The sequence below is a fragment of the Cavia porcellus genome, unplaced genomic scaffold (genome assembly GCF_034190915.1).
Source record: "Cavia porcellus strain 051 isolate PalLab524CR breed Dunkin Hartley unplaced genomic scaffold, mCavPor4.1 scaffold_5, whole genome shotgun sequence".
In the NCBI taxonomy this organism is placed as follows: domain Eukaryota; kingdom Metazoa; phylum Chordata; class Mammalia; order Rodentia; family Caviidae; genus Cavia; species Cavia porcellus.
The window spans coordinates 92,398,697-92,420,550 of NW_026947488.1; the positions used below are offsets into that span (position 1 = coordinate 92,398,697).

The following is a 21,854-nucleotide window of genomic DNA, read 5'->3' on the forward strand; positions in this document are numbered from 1 at the left end:
AAGCAGACAGACAGTCTGGGTCACTTTGCCAATCACCATAGCAAACACAGACACCAGCAGCCTCCAAGCCAGGACATGGTGTCTCACTCAAAGTGCAGAGCATCCCAGGGCAGGCACAGGGACACCAAATCCCTCTGAGAAAAAACAGGAAGGCCCAGTACCCTCAGTGAGCCTTGCAATCACCCACAGGGCTGATGGCTACAGAATAAGGGTGCACCCGGGAGTCAGCAGTTTCCTGCACACCACCAGCTGCACGGCTTCACCTCCACAGCCTCAGGTGTAATCCTTCGGAAAGCGCTTCCCTGAACAGAGCCCGCCTGGCTTGTGCTTCTTCCCTGTGCCTGTGTCACTTAGGATTTAATTAAATGCTGGCCCAAGGAACCACTGCAGCAGTTAGGGGAACCAGCTCTGACCAGAGATCTGGACTCAGATCCCAATCTGAATCCCATGTGTGTGGTCACAGCACTCTGAGCTCATTTCCTCTTCAGTAAAATAGGGAGCAGGGACCACTTGCTAGACAAGCACGTTGTGAGATTAAATGAGATAATGCCTGTGAAATGTTCGGCCACTGCTGGCCTGTGGGAGAGATTGTGAGCCCACCTCTTATCTGTTATTATCAATTTAAGAGTGGGTGATTCTCAACCCTGCTAAACTGGAGAGTGTGTTTTAAAAATAATTTTAAAATGGAACTGGGGGTATAGCTCAGTGTTACAGTATTTGCCTGGCATGCATGAGTCCAAAGGCGTGACCCCCCAATGCTGCTAAACAAAACAAAATAACAAACAAGCCAAAATAAAATGATCAAGACTCACTCCAGGAGAACTGAGCAAGGATCTCTGGGCATCAGTGTTTCTTAAATATCCCTAGGTAACTGTAGTGGTTAGCAGGTACAAAACAGTTCTCTAAGCTCCCATTCATGGCATTTTCCTCCAAGAAGCTGGCCTAGACTTATGCATATGGTAGTCATTCAACACATATCCCTGGCCCACTGGCCATGCTGCAGCTGAGAGCAGCTGTTAATCTTTTCCCTTCCCCAGCATGGAAGTATTCGCCTTACCTGCGAGACATTTCTCTACCACTGCAAACTGTCCTGGCCAGGCTTACTGGCCCCAGAGGCCCTACAGATGGAGGGATGGGCTCTGCTGTCAATCTCATGCCCTCTTCTAAAGGCTGAATATCCAGCTTGGTAGACGATGTCTCTGGTCTTGTGTGAGATGCCATCTCTTGGCCAGCAGGAGCCTCACCAACCCTGTCAGGTGTTGCAGACGATTCCAGACCATTCCTGGGCTTCTTGCTGGATGTTTCTGGAACTTTGGCACAGGCTTCTGTGGGCAGCAGCAGGACACTAGGGGACACCTGGCCTGGGCCAGGGACTCCATCTCCCTGCCCTGATGAGATCTCTGCCTGGGCAAGAAGGTCCGCTCCCATCCCTGAGGGGAACAGCCTTTCTGCTGTCCCATCAGGTAGATCCAGCATTTGGCTCTCTACAGGAAAACAGACAAGGTAAAAACAACTCACACTTGGAAGAGTCTGTGACAAAGACCCTGTAAAATAAGTGCCCCGGGCATTCATTGCCCCACGTTGAGCCAAAGGCTAAAATTAACTCAAATGTCTGTTGGGAGGTTGTCTGAATGGGGGAGCAACCACATGATGGCATGCTGCACAGCCGTAGAATGAGAAATTACTATCTCCAAAGGCAGCTGTGGAGTGATCTCAGAATATACTAGAAGTGAAAATTAGTGAAGTGGAGAATGGGAGTACAGAATGTGTGGGAAGCTGTTTACCAAAAAAGGGAGAACGTATGTGTACATGCACGCATAGAACCACTTACCATGTGCTCCATGCAGACTGGAGCTTAACATAAATGGAAGACAAATGTTTTTAAAAGATTGTATATAGGGGAAGAAGATGGTACAGGAAATAAGGATAGAAGTTGGACTTCTAATGTACTCTGTTTTGTTAATCTGACTGTGGAATCAGGTAAAAAGGATGGAACATTTAAAAAGAAAACTGAAATTTTTGTTTTGTTTTGGTTTGGTTTGGTTTGGTTGTTTCTTTGATACAGAATCCTGCTATGTAAGCCAGACTGGCCCCAAACTCAGTCAGAGAGATCTTCCTGCCTCAGCTCCCTGAATGCTGGGATTATAGGTGTGAACAACCACGCCCGGCTGAAAGTGAAACTTTAAAAAGGCAGTCCACAAACATACAACTCATTTCCTGTTTGCCCCAAGAATATCTGCTAGGGAGAAATGGGGATTAAAGGAGGATGGACAGAAGGGATGGGGAAGAGGAAATGGACTACAAAAAGAAACAAATTGTACTTTGCATATGTACCCACACTCCCAGATGATGGTAAACGGCAAGTACTGCAAACATGTACTGAAAAATAAAAATTAAAAACGGATATTCGGGGCTGGAGGTTTAGCTCAGCAGCATAAGCGCCTGCCTTGCAAGCAGGCAGTCGTGAGTTCGATCCCTGGTACCAGTAAAAAGGAAAAAGACAAAAACAAACAAACAAACAAACAAAAAAACGGATATTCATTAGGTATACTTGTGGCTATAACATACATACCACAAGATAACTCTTGGGGTAGTTACGCATTTGTAATCTTACCCCTGACTCATCATCATATGTCTTTCTTTCTTTCTTTCTTTCTTTCTTTTTTTTCCTCTTTTTTGGGGGAGGGGACATTGTCTTGCTGTATAGTACAGGCTGGCCTTGAACTTGTGGAACTATCCTGCTTCTGCTACCCAAGTTCTAGGATTACACAAGTGGGCCACAATGCCTGGCTTTAAAAAGTTCTTATATCTTATTTTCACATTAAATGCCAGTTGGACTTGCTTCAGCCAGAAAGTCCATGTTTATGTAAAATTAAGTGAATGCTGACAGTAAGATGCACTTTCTATTTCTACACTGGAAGTAAAGCAAAATTGAATTAAATAAAGTTTATTATCAAGTTGATGGCATGGCCTACAAGGAAAGGAGCTATTCTAAGTTATTTCACTTTTTTTTTTTAAATTTAATTAATCAATTTTTTTTTTGAGATAGGGTCTCACTATGTAGTCCAGGCTGACTTCAAACTCACCATGATCCTGCTACCTCAGCCTCCTGAGTGGTAGGACTACAAGTGTGTGTTACTATGCCTGACTACATCCTTTTTATTCTTAAACAGTCCTCACTATGTTGCCCAGACTGCTGCCGAATTTTGGCTCCAGCAAACCTGGCATAAACTCTAGCATCATAAGTAAGTGGCCCAGCACCAAGTGCTTTCAAAATATTGCAGTTGACCATATACATTTGTAACATACAAAAGACAAAGAGAACTGCAAAAAAAGGAAAAAACAGTTTCAACAATTTTCCACTGGCCACACCTTGGGTGATATTATTGTGTTTTTACAGGAGAAACAGCAGATGGGCCCACTCACCTTCCCAAGGCTCCCTGATGCCAGCTTGCATAGCCCTGGTGCTGAGTGAGTGCTTTGGTTTTGCTCCCTTCTCTTCCACTGACTCTTTGTTCTAAAATAATAACCACAAAAACAATCAACATCACCAACACCATTCAGGTTATAAACCTTTGTAAACCTACCATCTACATAGATAAAGGTACTTAGGTTGTTGGGCATTCATCCCAATAACATTAGAAGGTAAATACTATTCATTATTATTTAGGGATAAGAACATCAAGACCTTCCTGAGGTCATAAAGCAAGACCTAGTTTCAAATCCAGAACTCAAATCCCTTCCAACTCTTCTGTTTATTGCTGGTGATAGGCAAGGCCAGCCCTTAACAAGGGTCCTGGATCCTGAACTCCAACTAAGCCCTGCTTAGTGGGGAAGAAGCATTATGCTGATGACTCAGGCAACCACATGACAGACCCTAAGTGACCCTTTTCTAGGACACAGTGAGGCCTGGAGCATAGACTGTCCAGCTCGCCTCACCCATTCTCCCCACTTGGTCAAACTCCGTTCCCTCTCTGCACTTCACACTTGCACCTGCAAACTGATGTGCTCAACCATGCTGGTGATTTTTGTCCTGCCCAAAGCCAAGAGTGCTCAGTGTCAAATGAACCCACTGTGCAGATGACAGGCACAGCCCAAGATGCTCCCAGCAGCTTTCCCTTAAATCTGAGTCTGTGCAGGACCACAGCCTCCTGGACCTGGGATTTTAGGCCTGAAACAGACCACTGGGAGCCCTCAAGCACATATTCCTACACACTCACCTTTCGCTGGGCCCCAGCATCTTCAGGGGCCTTGACCCTACTAAGAGTTCTGGTTCCTGGTCCCAGTCACTAGCAGCTCAGATCACAGCCCAGGACCTCAATGGGGCCCGGGCATGGGATGTTTCTGTAAAGGGCCTTTGTCCTGTCTTGGCCACAGACATCTTAACTGGGAGCCCTGACAACAAGAATGGCTCGGGATACATTTTGTTTGGCTTGTGCAGCATTTAAGAAATATTTGTTTCCTGTACATTTAGATTAAATGTTAGCACCCTCTTAGGGGTGACAGAATCACGTGTGTATGTATGTAGATCCCAGGGCCTCGTGCATGCGAGCGAGACAAGTGCTCTATGCTGTTCTGTTTTGATTGTGGTGGTGGCTACTTGGGTGTGCCTATTTGTTGAGCTGTACTGTGGTTGTTTGAAGTTTATTGTATATAAATCATATTTAATAAGTATTATTTTATCCTTTTAAAAATTTCTTTATTTTAATCTTATGCCTCAATAAAATGGATTAGAAAAAAATCTAGTTTCCTTGCTTTTCTTGAAAAAATTCAAAAGATCTGGCGACTCTATGCTTAGGTGACAAACACCAGCTAGGGCAGCTCCTGAGTTGCTGTAGTGTCACCTCTCCCAAATGTTCTTGCTGAGGGTTGGTTCCACTGTTCTTCCTATGCTGTGCTCATTTCCTGCAAGCCTAGTACCCATGCATACCCTTCAGGATTCCAGGATGCTGATTTTCAACCTTTGAATGCCAAGGGCGTGACCTAGAGACTCAGCCTGTGGCAGGCACTTAATAAAAATGCTACCTGCTGTTGCTATGATTATTACCAGTGCCATCTGTGTAGCACAGACCTCTGCTCAGCACAAAGCTGTGGCTTACTCTTCTGCAGGCTCTGTCCTGCCACCCCACAGCTGGAGAAAAACAGCAGGCATTTTTACAGACCTCCTCCTACTTCACCTGACCGGTAGAAAGGACTGTCCTTTGGCAGACCTTATTGTGATCAAACTGTCCTCTCCCTCTGCATTAGTACATGTAAGCCTCAAGACACACACACACATGCACGCGCATACACACACACACACAGCCAAGCCTCTGTCTTCAGGACTCAACTTTCTGCCTGTCTGTGTGTGTAGAAATAAGGGAGACCTCAAACCCCATTCCAGGGAGTTGATGGTTTTGAACAGCTTTACCGTGATTCTGGCCCACCCCTGGCTTAAGCCTGAATCTATGTTTCCTGAAAGAGCCCCAACTTTTAGAAATAACCCAATCCATTGTTACAACCGAGCAAAGTGTTGCTGAGCACTTCAAAGATTCAAACATGACCTTCTCAAAGTGAAGGCATAATTTTCAAATTTAACAGCAGGACTAGGATTTAATTCAATTCCACAGGTAACTAACTGTACCCCTGTTCTCTTAGAAGACACAAAGAAGGTCTCCAGAATGCCTCCATAACTCAGTTTTCAGCACTGAGAATGTGTCAAATAGCTGTGCTTCGGTCTCATTCACTGTCGGTCCTCTGAACACTTCCTTTGAAGCCAGCCAGGGAAGTAGGGATTTCACATCCCAGCCCAATGAGAAGCTGACATCTTGTTTGGAGATTGGATTGTTTACACCTGTAGATAGCTACCAGTGTATGTACTAAAAGACTGGACATAATTCAAAAGTTTAAAACCTCAAGATGTTGTACTCTGCAACTTTAAGAAGAAAAGGAAATTTTTTAGGCATAAATATAAAACAATGCCTCAAAGACATTAAGTAAATTTTTTTAAAAAATCTAAATCAGCAAGAATATCTGGGGTGAAAACAAAACAGTGAGGGGAATAGTTACACCAATGTGCTTACAGATGCAGAGTCTACATCTGAAAGAATTCAGAAAAATCCAGTACCTATAGTTGCTTGTAGGAAAAAGAGGAGTTGTCCTGGGGACGGGGCGGGGGGGAGGGGGACCCAGAGGCAGGTGCACACTTTTCATTCCACATGGAAGTTTTTCTTAGGTTTTGTTTTGTCTGAGAAAACTAAACCCATGGCATTCCATGTCATGAGTATTTTTTCCTTATGTGTTATTAATTTGAATTTATTTTAAAGCTAGGAATTGGATTTATTAGATTAGTTTTATTTATTAAAGTTGAGGCTAATTATCAGGAACAACCATTGCAGAAGTCACTTCTCCCAGCAGGACAGGCAACTGGGGTGGGGACTCCTTTGGGGGCTGCTGCAGGGCAGGAAGGGGAAGAGAGAGGGTCCTGCAGGTGACCAGCGGGAGGTCTGGCCTGGCTGGACTGGGAAAGGGCCCCTCCTGTGACAGTCTCAGAAGCTGACACAGAGAATGTTAGACCTCATCCCTTGCCAGAGGCTAGAAAGTAATGCAGGGATCTCAAACAGTTACTTTAGGCCAGCTAAGTGTTGCTAAGTGGCTGACCCTCAGCTGTTCCCAAACAGGGTGTTTCCTCTACATACTTAACCCCCATCTTCCCCCCCCCCCAGCAGGTTTGATTATGCAACCCTTGGAAACAGCCCCTTCCAGAAATGCCATCCTCCACCCTCAGGCTCTGGCTCCTGCCTTTGTTGTCCCCCATGGGTCACTGTCAACACTCATCCCCCCCACACACAGTCAGCTGTGCACTCTGCCCACTCTGGGGGACAAAGCACAAGGCTAGGGACAGGAAGAGGGGATTGTGTTTCTGCTCAGGGGTTCTGTCAGGGGAAACTGACCATTCCCACCTGTCTCCTCCCCCAGGTGTGAAAGAGCAGGAAGGATCTCTGAGAGCAAGAGAAGCCCTAAAGAAGTTAAAGAAGGTTAATGTGCTCCTCCCCTTAACCATCACTGTGCCCATCGTGGCCGCCCCAGGCCCTGTCCTGGCTAGCATGCTGCCTCTTCTTTTCCCTGGGAAAAAAAGCAGACAGCAGACTAGAAATCCACCTGTGACCTCTAAGGTTCAATCTCTCCTTTTCTCCATAAGTAGGACACACAGGAACACAAGAAAGGGATAGCATCACTTCAGCTCTTCTAAGACAGTCTGCCTGGCCAGAACTTCCAGCCGCCACCCCAGGCACCTGAGCCTCCCTTCTAGCCAGGTCAGGATAAACAGAACCAACCTCCTCAGGGACATCAGCCAGGCTGCCTTTCCTCCCTTGCATGATGAAATCCACCAGCTTCGAGCTCTGTAGCACAGCCCTCACTAGAGCAATGGCCTTGTCCACAGCCACCACCATCCTGAAGAGGGCTTCAAGCCTGGCACCGTGCTGGGCACCGTCCTGCTGTACAGCCCTCATCACCTTCAGGACCTCAGGCCACCCAGCCTGAGCATCAGCTGCAGACGCACAGTCAACACCTGCCAGGCCAAGCCCTCGGGAGGCCTCCAGCCGCTGAAGGCCTTGCTGCAGGCTGCCCATGCCCTGGCACACGCAGTGAAGTTTCTCCGTGACATCTTCCTGGAAATGCAAGAGTCTGTCCACCTTCTCATTTAGCACATTAAGCTTGCTGTCCATGGCAGTGAGGCAGGCCTTGCCCAACACTGGCAGGCCCTGGGGGCCCAGATTTTCCTTGGAGGCTCCTGACATCGTGACCCAGGCTTGACAAGGACAAGGACAAGGACAAGGAAATGGAAACACCACAGACCTTCAGCTTTCACTTAGGCAGCGAATGCAAGATCATTGTCCTTGATGGCTAACAGTCTCACCCTGCAGCTCCAGCCTGCACTTACTACCAGGATGGTGCGGGGAGCTTGAGGGCTGGGTCTTCTCTGTGCCTTTGCCTGGCTTATCTCCCACTCAGCCACGGGCTGAGTGACAGGCTCATTTTGGCCCTGGCCCTTCTCCTTGGTGCCCCTTTGACATCATAACAGTGTAGAACATTCCTCTCTGAGAGACTGATGATGGGTAAATATTTTAAGAATCTGCAGGGTAGGCAGGCGTTCATGTAGGCAGGAGTTCATGTAGCTGAAGTTAAAGGCTGGAAGAAAAGTGGCCTTTAGGTAATATATCTATCAGCTGGAGCCCAGAGGGGGACTTTAGGGTCCCAAGCACTGAGGAGATGAAGTCCAACTCACCACATATACGTCTAATTCATAATAGAGAGCCAGGCCAAAATGGGAAGAAACAGACAACACTGAAACCAACATTTAACTTTTGCCATGAGGAAAACTTTGATGCTTCTGAAAATTAAAAATGCTATTTTGCCAATGTGAAATACAAGTTTGGGCTACCTGAGGGTGAGTCTGCAGCTCCTCCCCAACAGGGCCTTGAGCCACTAGTCACTTAAACTCAAATAGAACTGAGAGACAACAGCCTGGGCTACTTGCCATCTCCACGCCTCAGGTCATGTTCACAGCAAAGCCTAAGGGAACACTTACCAGTGACCCTGTGGTCCCCCAGTATGACTCTGTAGGTACCAAGACCCAGTTTCTAAACTGAGTCTGCAGGGCCCTGTAGGACAACAAGACTCACATTTCCTGTGCTTTCTAAATGTTTTGACCTCCGAAACCTCTGTTTTAAATGAAGTTTCATAGAAGCATCATAACAAAGCAGACAAGCAGAGATGCTCAGGTCATTGCTGAGGTGAGACATAAGGGACCTGAGTTCGGATGACACCAAAGTGCAGCCTGACTTATTCTTTTCATCCAACTTCTCATCAGAAAAAATCAAGGTCCACAGAGAAAAATGTCCAGGCACAGGGTCTCCTGAGGAGGGTTTCACCATAACCTGTGAGATCTGGGGGTGGGTGAGGGATATGTCCTTCACAGAGACCTCCATTCTGAGTAAAAGAACACACTCTGACCTGGAAACTTGATGTCCAAAAGCACCACTCAGTGGTTTTGCTATTTTAAGCCACAGATCACCAGTAAAATGTGCTTGCTATATGAATGTAGATTAGCCCAAGCCCTCTTTCTCCATCCCTACCCTCTGTTAGGAAAGCTGCACTTAAGCAGCCCACAGAGGGGTCCACACCCATTTCTGGGTGGAATGACTGAGGGCAGCAGTATGAATCTATGGAGCACAGATCTCAGTGGGCACCCAGACCCCTCTCTGCAGGCACGTGAGCCAAGTTGCTCCAGTAGCTGAGCACCAGATGAGAGTTGTTTGTTCTAAACCAAAACCTCAGGATTCAGATTTAATTGCAGTGGTGGCACTTTGCAATAAATAAGCGGGGTTTTGGCTGCAGTTTGGGCACTCAGTCCTAAGAGGTTCACCGTCACTTACCTAACGCATGCTCAAAATAGCACTGGTCTATTTCAGCTACAGTGATTACTAAACAACAAACACACAAAGGCAGGCCCAGTGGCACACATAACCGTCCCAGCACTCTGGGAGCCTGAAGTGGGAGAACTGCAAGTTCAAGCCTGGCCTGGGCATTTTAGCAACTTACAAAGACCTTGTTTCAAAATAAAAAATAAGAAAGACTGGGGATATAGCGCAGTGCAAAGAGCCTGTGTTCAATCCCCTCCTGCAAAAGAAAGAAAGACCCCAAGAAGAAAGAGAGAAAGAAAAGGAGAGAGAAAGAGTGAGTCCTGGTAAAAAGAAACTTAGCTCTGCGGAAGGTTTTAAATTTGGTGTAATCTCACTTGTTGATTCTCAGTACTATTTTCTGTGCTGCTGGGGCTCTGTTTAGAAAGTCTCTGCCTATGCCCATGTCTTCAAGAGTTTTACCTATTTTATCTCCAATAGATTAAGTGTTTCTGTTTACATTCAGACGTAATCCATTTTTTTATTTTAATACATGGTGGGATATATGAGTCTAGACTCAAAATCTTCTGCATGTGGATATTCAATTTTCCCAGCACCATTTGTTAAAGAGAGAGTCTTCTCTCCAGTATGTGTTTTTAGCCCCTTTGTCAAAAACCAGACAGCTGAACATACCTGGGGTTGTTTCTGCTTCCTTTACTGATCCACAAGTCTATCTGTTTGTGTGCTAGTATGGTGCTATTTTTATCATAGTAATTTCGTGATACAATTTCAGATCTGGGTTTGTGATGCCACCTGTTTTGCTTTTGCTACTCAGAGTTGCTTTTGCTATTGCGAGTCTCTTCTAGTTGCATGTGAATCTTAGAATGTTTTCCTACATCTGTGAGGAATGCTGCTGGTATTTTGACTGGAATAGATAGATAGATAGATAGATAGATAGATAGATAGATAATAGAGATAGTCATGCTTTTACTATATTGGTTCTGCATCAGGAAGATGAGACATCTTTCCATTTTCTGGTATCTCCCTTGATCTCCTTTCCTAAAGTGATATAATTTTCATTACAGAGATTTTTCACTTCCTTGGTTAGGTGAAATCCTAAGGATTTAATTGTTCTTGATACTACTGTGAATGGCATTGTTTTCCTAATTTCTTTCTCAGTGAGTTAATTACTTGTGTACAAGAACACAAAGAAAACAACCAACAAAGAGGAAGAACAACCTACAGAAAACTTTTGCCAGCTACACTACGACAGAGAACTAACATCTGCAATACATAAAGAAAAAAAAGGCAGGCAGGCAGGCCAAAAAAACCAGATCCTCCAAAATAAAAGCCCCAATCAAAAACAGGCAACTCAAATGATGGACACTCCCAGGAGAAAAAGTTCAAATGGCCAGTAAATACATCAGAAAATGTTCAATATTGCTGGCCATTAGAAAAATGCAAATTCAAATAGCACTGAAATTTTATCTTACCCAAGAAAGAATGACTGTCATCAAGAAATCAAATAAGAATAGATGCTGGCAAGGCTGCAAGGAAAAGGAACCCTTCTTCACTGTTGGTGAGAATGTAAACTAGTACAACCATTATGGAAATTAGTTTGAAGATTGCTCAAAAAACTAAAACTAGAAATTTCATTTGAGCTAGCTATTACCTCCTAGATATCTTCCTAAAAGAGTTAAAATCACATTTCAGTGATACATGTGTACCCGTGTTTATAGCAGCACAATTCATAATAGCTAAATCTTGGGAAAAGCCTATATGCCCATCAACAGATGAATTCAGAAAGAAAATGCAATATATACATAGTGGAATACTACTCTGCCATGAAGAAGAACAAACTTGATGCATCTTAAGACCATAAAGTTAAGTGAAAGAAGTCAGACACACAATTTTAAATATTATATTGCATTGTTTCTCTTACATGAGAAACCAAAAAATAAATTAAGAGCAAAATAAAATAGGAAGTAGGGAGATATTTTTCAAGTGACAGGGGGGAAAGAGATGGACAGAGAATGAGGGAAGGAAGGAAGACAAATGGGATGAAAAAAGAATTGAGAGGAAAAAATGGAAATAGAGCTTTTGCAAATGAGAAGAAAACTGAGAGATGGAAGGCCTGGGTAGGGGATGAAAAAAGAATTAAGATCTGATATGCAACAACTCCCCATGATAAATGTAATCATTATGTACTGCAAACAGGTGTTAATAAAAAAAGTCTGGAGAACACAGTGCTGCAGCCCGTCTTGGGCAATAACCTCCAGGACAGGTATCATATCTAAAGGGGGACCACTCTTTCCCTCACAATAATTCACACTTCATATTTCTCTGTGGAACAAAACTTTGAGAAATGGCTGCCTAGAGAAATCTCTGGAAGTACAAAGCCAAACCCAGAGTCTCTCTTCCCACCAGTGCCAATGGAGTTTGTGGAATCAAGTTCCTATCAGTCTGCAGAGACGAAAACCAGTCTCTAGGACAGAATTCCTCCTAACAGAGACTGCTTCATCGCTATCACTGGCATGGAGATCAGTCAGCAAGTCTGGGTTACAAATGTCCTGGAAAGATCTTAGAAGTCCAAATGAAACAAACAAATGCCCCAGACACAAATCTATCTCTAAAGCTAGTCATTTAAATTACAGAAGATTTTGCCTTGTCTCCTTTAAGCAGCAAGTTTACAAGGAAGTTCATTTACCAGCAATGGGACCTTTGCAGTCATTCCTGTGATAAGGCCACCACAGAGCTCCTGAAAGACAGAGCAGGCCCTTTTGGCCTGCCTGCCTTGGATGTACCACCACGTCAGCAGTCACGTGGCTGGTGTTTGCTACAGTGGTACCAAAGGAATGAACTGAGGAGGCCATGGCACAGGCAAGCTCACTGGTGGGGCTTCTGTGAAGAGGGGCAGCAGCTTGGCTTTCCTAGAGCAATCAAAAGAGGTACAGGACAGGAAATCCTGAGCAGTCACAGCAGTGTGCTCTGGGACCTTCTATAGTCCCCATTTGGAACACACTCAGAGAAGTTCTTGAAGCTTCTTTGATAAAAAGGCACATCCAAAAAAACTAGCTTGGAATATCTTTTGCTTCCCAGTCTACAGTAGGAATGAGTTGGTGCACACATGTGTTCCCTGAGGGCTGATTTGTGGCTTCTCCTCAACTCTCACTGATGCACAGGGAACAGCAAGTATGGGGCAATGTTTCTTGAGCAATAGTATCTCGCCAGAAAATAGAGGAGGACTTGCATCCCCAAGATAGGAAAAGGAAGACCAGAAAAGATGGTGCCACGTAGACTGACATGGAACATCAAATCTAATGGCACTTTGTTCTAGAAGAAGATAGGCTGACCTCTCTGCTTGCCCTCAAGGTTGGGTTAGCTTGTCATAAACATCAAGATTCTTCCCTGGTCTTCTGATTACCTTACAATCTTGGGTTTCATGGAGTGAGATGGATTGCAACATCTTCACTTTAAAGTGATACCGAGACTGTGACACAAGTTGACCTCCCATATTTATTACCTCCTTCCTCTCTAGAGATCAGATTAGAGTAACAGTAAAGGAAGAAAATCAGTGAAAAAGGTAATGGAAGTGGATTCATTGGTGAATAAGTTTCATCAATGAATTTCTGGATGATGGAAAGCTATTGAAGGAGAGATAAGTAGAAAAACAGGGAAAAAAATCCCCAGCCCAGACAGGACACAGAGATATATGGCCAGGAATACACCTCATCAGTCTATTTTGGGTCCATACTACAGTAACTATATGCACTGACACTGGATGATCCCTTAGAAATCCTCTACTTCATCATGTTCAACAAACCCAAAAAGTCAACAAGCCTTGACTACCCACCTAGTTTTTAATATCTTATTCTGAAATATGCATAAACAAAAAGGATTACCAGATATTCTAAGAAAGTTCCCAAGATAAGGTAGAGAACAAAACAAATATAATCAGGGATGAAACAAAGAAACTGAGAAACAGAAGAATGTTTGAAAAAGGTTACCACTCATAGCCCCAGGAAAGTATGTGGAAGACAGTTCCATCCGTTAAAAGAGGACGTCATAGAAAAACATCCCATAGAATATAAGTCTTATAAATTCAAAATATATGAGCCAAACTTCAAAATTCCAAACTACAGATTAGAAAATAAGGGAATTATCTTAGAAAACAGAACTGAAAATATGAAGGCATATTCATAAGGAGAAAAAAGATGTTTGACTCTGGATCCAGATGGTCTCACATATAATTAATTGAAATTTCAGGAAGAAAAGTGAGAAAGAGTGAAAAAATTATTAAAGAAATACTACAGCCATTACACAAATTTAGAAGAATAAGCAGACTCTTGAGCTTTTTGGTTCTGTTGTCATTGTTGTTTTTGAGACAACCACACTATGTTGCCAAACCTGAAACTTACAATGCTCCTGCCTCAGTCTCCCAAGTAGGTAGGATTATAGGCATGCTCTACCACACCCTACAAGAACAAAGAAAGAATTACAAAAGCTCTCTTTAAAAAAGAAACACTGAAATCACAATATCAGACACCACAATAACACCAGGCTTGAAAACAGCTGAATGCCAGCAGTCAGTTAGATTTCTAGATGGGAAAGCATTTCCCCTCAGAACTTGTTGGAGAACAGAATGAAGAGTTTTATGTTGGCAAAGATGAACAAAAGCTATGTACTCTTTGTGTTTATTTCTTAATGTACCCTGAAGGAAGCTGCTTGAAGGAGAGACAGAGAGAGAGAGACAGAGAGAGAGGCAGACAGACAGACATCCAAGAGATAGAAGCATTGGCCCAAAATGAAGCAGATGAATGAAAACTCCCAAAAAAGGATTCTGAAAGGGAAAAGACAGTACCCCATATTAAGAGCATGGCGTCAGACGGTCTGGATTTAACTTCTGAGTTTGCCAGTTATTAGCTAGAATTTAGCCAATGTTTACTTAACCTCTCTTGAGTCTCCACTTCTTGTTCTGAAACATAAAGTAATAACCATACACACAGTTGCCTGGCGTTGGCAGTGGGGCAGAGCAGGATGGTGAGAATGCTCTACTGGCCCCAGAACAGTGCTTGACACACAGGAAGGTTGTAGAAGTTAGCCATGAGCACAGGACAGCAGATAGAGCAAAGCGGGGACAAAAGGAATGAGAAAGGTCAAGAAAAGGAATGAGAAAGGTCAAGAATGAGAAAGTCAAGAAAAAAATGAGAAAACTCAAGAAAATTTTCTTACAACAAAGAATGAGACTAAAGTGTAATAATTGATTTTGAAATTTTTAGCTATTAGTACTGCAAACACTTCATGAAGTAAATACAGCAATATAATCTATTGTGAGAAGGAAGATAGGAAATACGAGAGTTAAATCTTCACTCATCTTTCTGAGAAGCCCATACATAATAGACAAAGCCAGTAATGAAGAAATATGGGAGCAAATGGAAGAAAACACTAAAAGACTTCATGTGTTTACTTTTGAGAACCAGGACAAGAAGCAGGTTATATAGAATTAAGGGCATAGCCCCTAAGGGACTGAACGCATGGGACATTTCATTGAGTTATGTGTTTGTAACAGTAATGCATTTGGAAATGAAAGGTCTCTTTCTAACAAAATCAATTATGGGAGGTTTCCAGGAAAGGGAAGGCAGTTGTCTGGAAGAAATGTGCTCTTTTCTACATTATGCAAATGCCACATTGGCCAGCTGCATACCGGGAACTAACTTTGCCTCTCTGAACCCAGCTCAGGAGGCTCCCAACAGCACAGCTCACAGGGAGGCTTCCACCACCATCCTCAAGACCAAGCCACTGTCTCCCTGTCCCCTGCCCCAGCCAGAGAGCCCAAGACAGGGCGCTCGACTACCTTGTTGAGAGGTAGAGAGAGGAGAAGGAAGAGGGGAGGATGGTTCTGCAGTTCCAGGCTAGTGCTGGCTCCTCCTTCTCTCTCTCTCTCTCTCTCTCTCTCTCTCTCTCTCTCTCTCTCACACACACACACACACACAGACACACACACACACACACAAACGTACCCTCAGCTAACAAATATTCAGAAGATGCAAATACCCCCTTCACGAGCTGAGCTTTTTCAGAAAAGAAAACAGAGAAGAAAATAACTTCAGGAAGCCTTGTGGAGTTTAATACTATCTTAGAGTTAGCTGCATCATTTGCCCACCGCACCCGGCATTAGTTGGGAACACTCCAGGGTGATCACCAAACTGTTCCTGGCAACTAACGCTTTCTGCAAAATTTCTTTGTCAAAGAGGACCTAGGTCTTGGGAGCAATTGTCATTGGAGCTCCTTCAGTCCCATGATTTTCCAATTGTTCCTCGGGCTACTTCAAAGTACACTGCAATAGAGCTGGCCTTACCGTAAATATCTGGGTGTAATCTGATGCTCGCTGCTGGCCCCTGGTGCTGGGACCATTCAGTGTGGGAGCAGAACACAGAGTCCCCATCCTGCAGCAGCGTGGCTGTGCCAGACCAATGTTTACTCCGCTTGGAGATGCATTCTGCCCAGCACTGGAAATGAGGTAGGCTGGGCCGCCAGAATGGTCTCTCTGGAAGAACTCAGGGATTAGCGATAAGCCTGGCATTTCCGCTTATCTCTGACTCTGTCCCAGGCCCCACAGCACTCACAGGCTTCACTTGATTATCTGCCTTACTAGGCTGTATCTGCCTCCCCTGGGGCCAACTTCCTGCATCACTTAACAGAGTGTCTAGCTGTGAAACAAACACTGGGAGGTCCAAGAAGGAGGAGAGGAAGGGAATGTTGGGGCGAACCTGACTTCAGCTCAGAACCCACAGCCCTCACGCAGGGGCTCAGATGAGCTGGAATTCTTTGCCTTCCCAAGGCCCTCTAGGACAGAAGAAAGTCCTAACCAATAATAGAGTGGGGAGGAGGTCCTGCATTTCTTCCACAGGGCTGTATGTGCCCTGGCTGGGAGCTTGGGAGCCAGGCTAGTGACCTCCAGGCTGCAAGGGTCTAGCTATTTATTGTCTTTCCTAGAAAATGACTCAGGGAGTGGTGAAGGGGTAGAGAGTCCCCAAGAACTGGGGCAGGCTGCAGTGAAGGAGGAGGCGGGCTCTCTGGCCAGGTCATCCTGGGGTGTCCTAGCTCTACATACACACCAGCATGCACACAGATAGGCAGAAAGACACACATCACGTTGGGACCACAGCTTACCTAGCATAACTCACAGGATCCAGGGAAGGGGCTGTGAGCTTTTAATAACAGCTCACTTCATGTAAACACTGGATTTAAGTACACACAGCCAAACCCAAGTTTGCTTAAAAGTGAAAATAGTCTAACTAAAACTTCCTGCTTTTTGTCCACAACCGGAATTTGTCTTCTGAGGGTTGCATCCACCAACTATAAATTCAGAAACTCGATTACATTTGCAAGTTGGAATGAGGCCAGCCAGCTTCATGTCAGGGCATTGCCTTGCTGCCCCTCGACCAGCTTGCACTGGTGAGGTGTTCCCACCTGCAATGCTCTGGCATGTGTCTCCACGTTTGCCACACATCTGAAAAGGCTGTATTAGGGTCACCGTTTGACTCATGAAGAGACTTGTGCTCCCAGACAGAGTCTTCTGAGCTTAGAGTTCTGCTTGTGCCAGGAGAAATCCCAAAAGTCTGGGGGTGCTGGTTAGGCTAAAGCATCAGAACTGGAGAAAACACTCTACTTTAGGGATGTCGGAGATGTTTTGTATCTTAGGAGGTAGTCACGTGTGTGTGCTTGCCAAATACACAAGAACATGATTGGGATGAGGCAAAACTATACATTGTACTAGTGTTTCTAGATCCCCTGTATCTGAACAAAGAAGCTTATCTACACCTGCTCAAATTTCCTCCTGCAATCTACCCAGCTCCTTTCTGAGAAGAACCTAGTCCCAGGATTTTTTTATGTCAAATGTAAAGAATCTGTAGCAGAAGCAGGAGTGGAGGTCTGTAAGAGGACTTGCTTGCTCGGGATAGCAAAGTCCCAAAAACAGGGAAGGAGAAAAGGGAAAAGACAGACCAACTGAGGTGTGGGCTTGGGGTCTGAGAGACCCCCAAGTAGTGCCATGACTGGGAATGATTGAGAAGGGCTGGGAAGAATGCCTGCTGTGGGGTGTCAGTGGCCATCGGGGGTCACAGGCAGGAGCAGTATCACAGCTGGGCTTCCAGAGCATCAAGCCTTTGTGGAAGACTTAGCTGCATGCTACCTGGCAATTCAGAGTATAAACTGATGCAAAGATACTAGCAGGTCTTTGCATCATGTCTAACCTCATGAGGAAATAAGACTTGAGCTGAGCTTTAAGGAAAGCTCTGACTTGGGGAGGCCAAGGAAATGCAATTCTAGTGAGGAGAGAACAAATGAGGCTCCAAGTGGAGCACGATTGTGAGAGGGCAGTGCAGGTGCCTGGTCAGGGTGCCAGAGGTGGCCCGGCTGATTCAACAGGTGGGATCTTAAGAGAATGGGTCAGGAAAATTAGGCAGAAACACTGAGATCCAAAACATTTAGATTTTTTTGTCTTTTTATTTCTTATCAGTACCGGGGATCAAACTCACAACTGCCTACTTGCAAGGCAGGTGCTTATGCCACTGAGCTAAATCCCCAGCCCCAACATTTAGATTTGAAGCAGTAAGAGAGAAGGATAACACTCACCTGTGGAACGTTCTGAGGCAAGGAGTAACGTGACAAGTCAGTTTAAGAACAGGTAGAAGTAATTACCTAGAGGAAGGGTTTTGACTTGGAGGAGAGAGAAAGCTACTTTTGGGATGCAGGATATGTTTTGTATCTTAGGTGGTAGTCACATGTGTGTGCTTGCTCAAATTCGATGGCTGTACTGCGTGTGTGTGTCTGTGTTGCACTGCATATGAATTATGCCGTAACCAAGCCCTGTTAGCATCAAAAAAGGGGAAGGGACAGATGGCAACAGAGTGCACGTAGAGTAGGAGGACTAAGCTCAGCACTGACACAGAAGCCCAAGTCAGCAAATGTTTACCCCTTCCAGGATGTGTGCTCCTCTGTTGCCAAAACACAGGAGTGCAAAGGAAGTAGAGCATAGTCAAAGAGAACAGGTCTTTGAAATTTATCCTTAAGTGCTGTCTCAAATTCTAAGGCTTTGCTTTCACACTACACAACTGGCAACAGAAGCTTGATCTTTCTCTGTGTGAGCAGGAGATTCTAATGATCTAGGATGCTTTTCCCAGGTGCAGTAGGTAAAGATTTCACTGCAAAATCAGATACAAAATAAAGGCGGCTAATGTTAGAATCCCATTTTTTGTTTAAAATATGCATAGATGCAAGTATGTTTAATTCTATGTGAGACATTACAGATTCTTTTTATTTTCTATCGTTTGTTTATATCTTCTTTCTAATTTTAAAATAAAAGGTGAGTTAAGCATTCGTGGTGCACACCTATAATTGCTTCTCTTGAGAGGTTGAGACAGGAGGATCACAAGTACAAGCCCATCTTGGGTAACTTAGTGATTTAATGAGACTCCATTTCAAAAGAAAAAGTTAAAAAGCAGCTCAGGAAGAGACCCTGGGTTCAGTTCCCAGTATTACCACCATCACAACAACAAAGAGGGTATGATTTGTGTTATTATGTTTGGTTTTCTTTTGTAGTTCACATTTACTGAAAGCCACAGGAATTGTTCTAGACAGACGGTATGCACAGAGAAAAATTTAATCAACCAAGAACACAAAGTGGCAAACTTCCTCAGGACCCAAGTTGACAGAACATACATTTAATAATCTTACAGGGAGATCTGAGGTCAATTGCTTGGTCTTAAATGAAGAGAAAACACCCTCCACTTAACAGGCTCAAGAGTTTCTTCAGACAGCAAATCACAAGAAAAAAACAACATTTTGTACTTTATTTTTTAATAGATCCCCCCACCCGCCCAACTTGAAAGAAATGGCCCAGGCTTTGTAAAGTAGAACTAATTTGGGAACTTTTAAAAATCAAAGTTGGCCAACATTTGGTGAAAACCACGAGCAACACTGTCAAATGACTCAAGCACTTGTATTACTAATCACAGCAACAGGTTTGAAAAACAGTTCAGGAGTCTGAAATACACATGCAATTCCTCCAAAGCTGTACAAATCAAAGACAAGTCCATGCACCTAAAACCAAGAGCTGTTCATTTTTATAACCTTTTTCTTTTTTCATACTAGACTCTAAGAGAGGTTTCTAGATGGTCTGCATGCCCATAATCCACGACTAGAAACACAAACACACATGAGCTTATCATCTACACTTACATACCACCTTCCATCCATGGATCCTAGGTGGTCTGTCAGGAAGGTTGTTTTCATAAGTCTCCAGTGAGATGTGTAAATACTGTTACTTCTGTCTTATACACAGACAGACTTAACGTAGGGGGCAGCTAAGTGGCTTGTCAACAGCTATGACCTAAGACAAGATTCGTGCAAGCTGTCCTCTGGTCTCCCTTCCTCACTGAGCGTCTCTTTGAACTTTCTTCTTGGCTCCGGTATAAAGCCTGCACCAGACCATTGTTGCCCTGGTGATAAAGGTGGCACTCTATTTCCTGCCCTGAACTGGCTCAGGGCCCTGACTAGACCACATTTAGACACAAGTGCATCAGCCATGCGTGAGTGGGGATGGTTGGGTTCCTTGGAAACCTAAGTGGTGTGTGTCAGCTGGCCGTAGCCTGCCAAGAGCCACTCCAGGCCGTTCTGCTAATTCTCCATCACTTGCCCAGAGTAATCCACAAGGAAAGCTATGATGTTGCTTGGAGCTGGGTGAAAGGCGTGAAAAACTGCAAGGCAGCTTTCATGGAGAAACAACTCCCAGATGTCTGGGACCAGTACCCTCTGCCAGTGTAGCCCCCCTACCCCAGCTGACTTCTATGGACACCAGACAAAATGTGCTAGTCTTTATTTATATGCCTGACAGGTGATTGAATTCACACTTACAGTTGCCAGTTGTGGTACTACTTTCATGTTTGTTAATTAATATGTATTAGACTGATCACAGAAGCAGTCATTTCAGAGAAAATACAAAGTTACTTAAAAGTTACTACCTGAACAGTGTTTCTCTGGTGGCTGTAGTGCAATTAGAAACTAGATGTGGGTGCTGGGGATGCAGGTCAGTGGCAGAGATCTCCCGTCACGTGCAGAAGGGCTTGGAGTTGATCCTCAGCCTCATGAAAGAAAAAAACTAGAGATGGATTATTTTTGTCAGTTCTACCATTTGGTCATATATATCACCAGTTTTGGTATATCATATATTTTCTGTCATTTGATCTATTATATATTGTCAGGTGTTTTTTTGTTTTGTTTTGTTTTGTTTTGTTTTGTTTTTTTTAGCCTACAACACCCGGTATCCCCAGGCGGTCTCCCATCCAAGTGTGGCCGTAGACTATGTCAGTTTTAATTTCAATGTATTTGCACCTAAAATGCACTATTGACCTTATGGGCTGTCAATATTGCCTTATGGGCTGTCAACATCCCACAAACTGGAGGCTGGGTTAGCTGAGCTTCGTTAGGATTCATAACCCCTCATCTCAGTTGAGCTTTTATCATGTGCTGGATATGTACCATTTATATCTTCGTTTAAAAAGAGCCAGACAATGTCCCGATAGTCCCTGTTGTTTAACAGGCTGAAGCAAGAGGGTTGCTTGAGTCCAGAAATTTGAAGCCAGTCTGGGAAATTTATAGCAAGATCTTATCTCCTTCCATTGCCAAAACAACACTAAAATAGCTAAATAAATAATCTCCATTTTACTGACCAGGAAAACAGAGGCTTAGTGATGTCACAAAGTCATTGTATTAGTTTCCTATAGCTGCTATAGCAAATTATCACAAATTAGTTGCTTAAAGCAGCAGAGGGCTGGGAATGTGGCTAAGTGGTAGAAATTCTGCCTTGCATGCACAAGGCACTCGGTTTGATCTCCAGCGTCACAGAGAGAGAGAGAGAGAGAGAGAGAGAGAGAGAGAGAGAGAGAGAGAGGAAGGAGAAGAAAAAGAAGAAGAAGAAGAAGAAGAAGAAGAAGAAGAAGAAGAAGAAGAAGAAGAAGAAGGAGAAAAAGAAAGGTATTTGCTTGTCATTCTGGTGGTCACAAGTCCAAGAGCAGTATCTCTGCAACAAATTAAAGGGTAGGCAGGCCCAAAGACCCTTGAGGACAATTCATTCCTTGCATCTTCCAGCTTTGGGTAGCTGCTGGCGTTTCTTGCTTTGTGGCTACATCACTCCAATCTCTGCCTCAGTGATCACGTTCCACTGTTCTCACACATGTGTGTACTTCTGTTTACATCAAATCTCCTTTGGCTTCCCTTTATAATGATACCCGTGACTGCACTGAAAGCTCACATTGAATAGCTCAGGATAATTCTTCCTCCCGGGTCTCCACTTCCTTAGTTTAACCACATCTGCCAAGTCCTTCTTTGCCATATAAAATACCATTTGCAGGTTCCAGTTACTAGGGTGTGATCATCTTTCGGAGGTCCTTATTATCTATTCAGGTGGCT

At 44.2% G+C, this 21,854-nt stretch overlaps 1 protein-coding gene across 5 annotated transcripts in view; it reads right to left on the bottom strand.

The window, feature by feature from the left end:
• Nucleotides 1-19,827, bottom strand: part of Mylk3 (myosin light chain kinase 3) — a 64,334-nt gene extending 44,507 nt beyond the window's left edge. Inside the window, exons 1-3 of one of the 5 annotated variants that reach the window (XM_013151946.3) lie at nucleotides 19,630-19,827; nucleotides 3,427-3,517; nucleotides 1,058-1,484 (exon numbers count right to left, since the gene is read on the bottom strand). In XM_013151946.3, coding sequence (XP_013007400.1) covers nucleotides 1,058-1,484; nucleotides 3,427-3,457 — 458 coding nt within the window. In that variant the 5' untranslated portion in view covers nucleotides 3,458-3,517; nucleotides 19,630-19,827. Of the gene's footprint in view, nucleotides 1-1,057; nucleotides 1,485-3,426; nucleotides 3,518-7,316; nucleotides 8,009-15,741; nucleotides 15,903-19,625 lie in introns of those variants that run through there. The other 4 variants (XM_063249293.1, XM_013151944.2, XM_003469356.3 and 1 more) reach the window with 4 other exon arrangements.
• Between the last annotated feature and the right edge of the window lie 2,027 nt (nucleotides 19,828-21,854).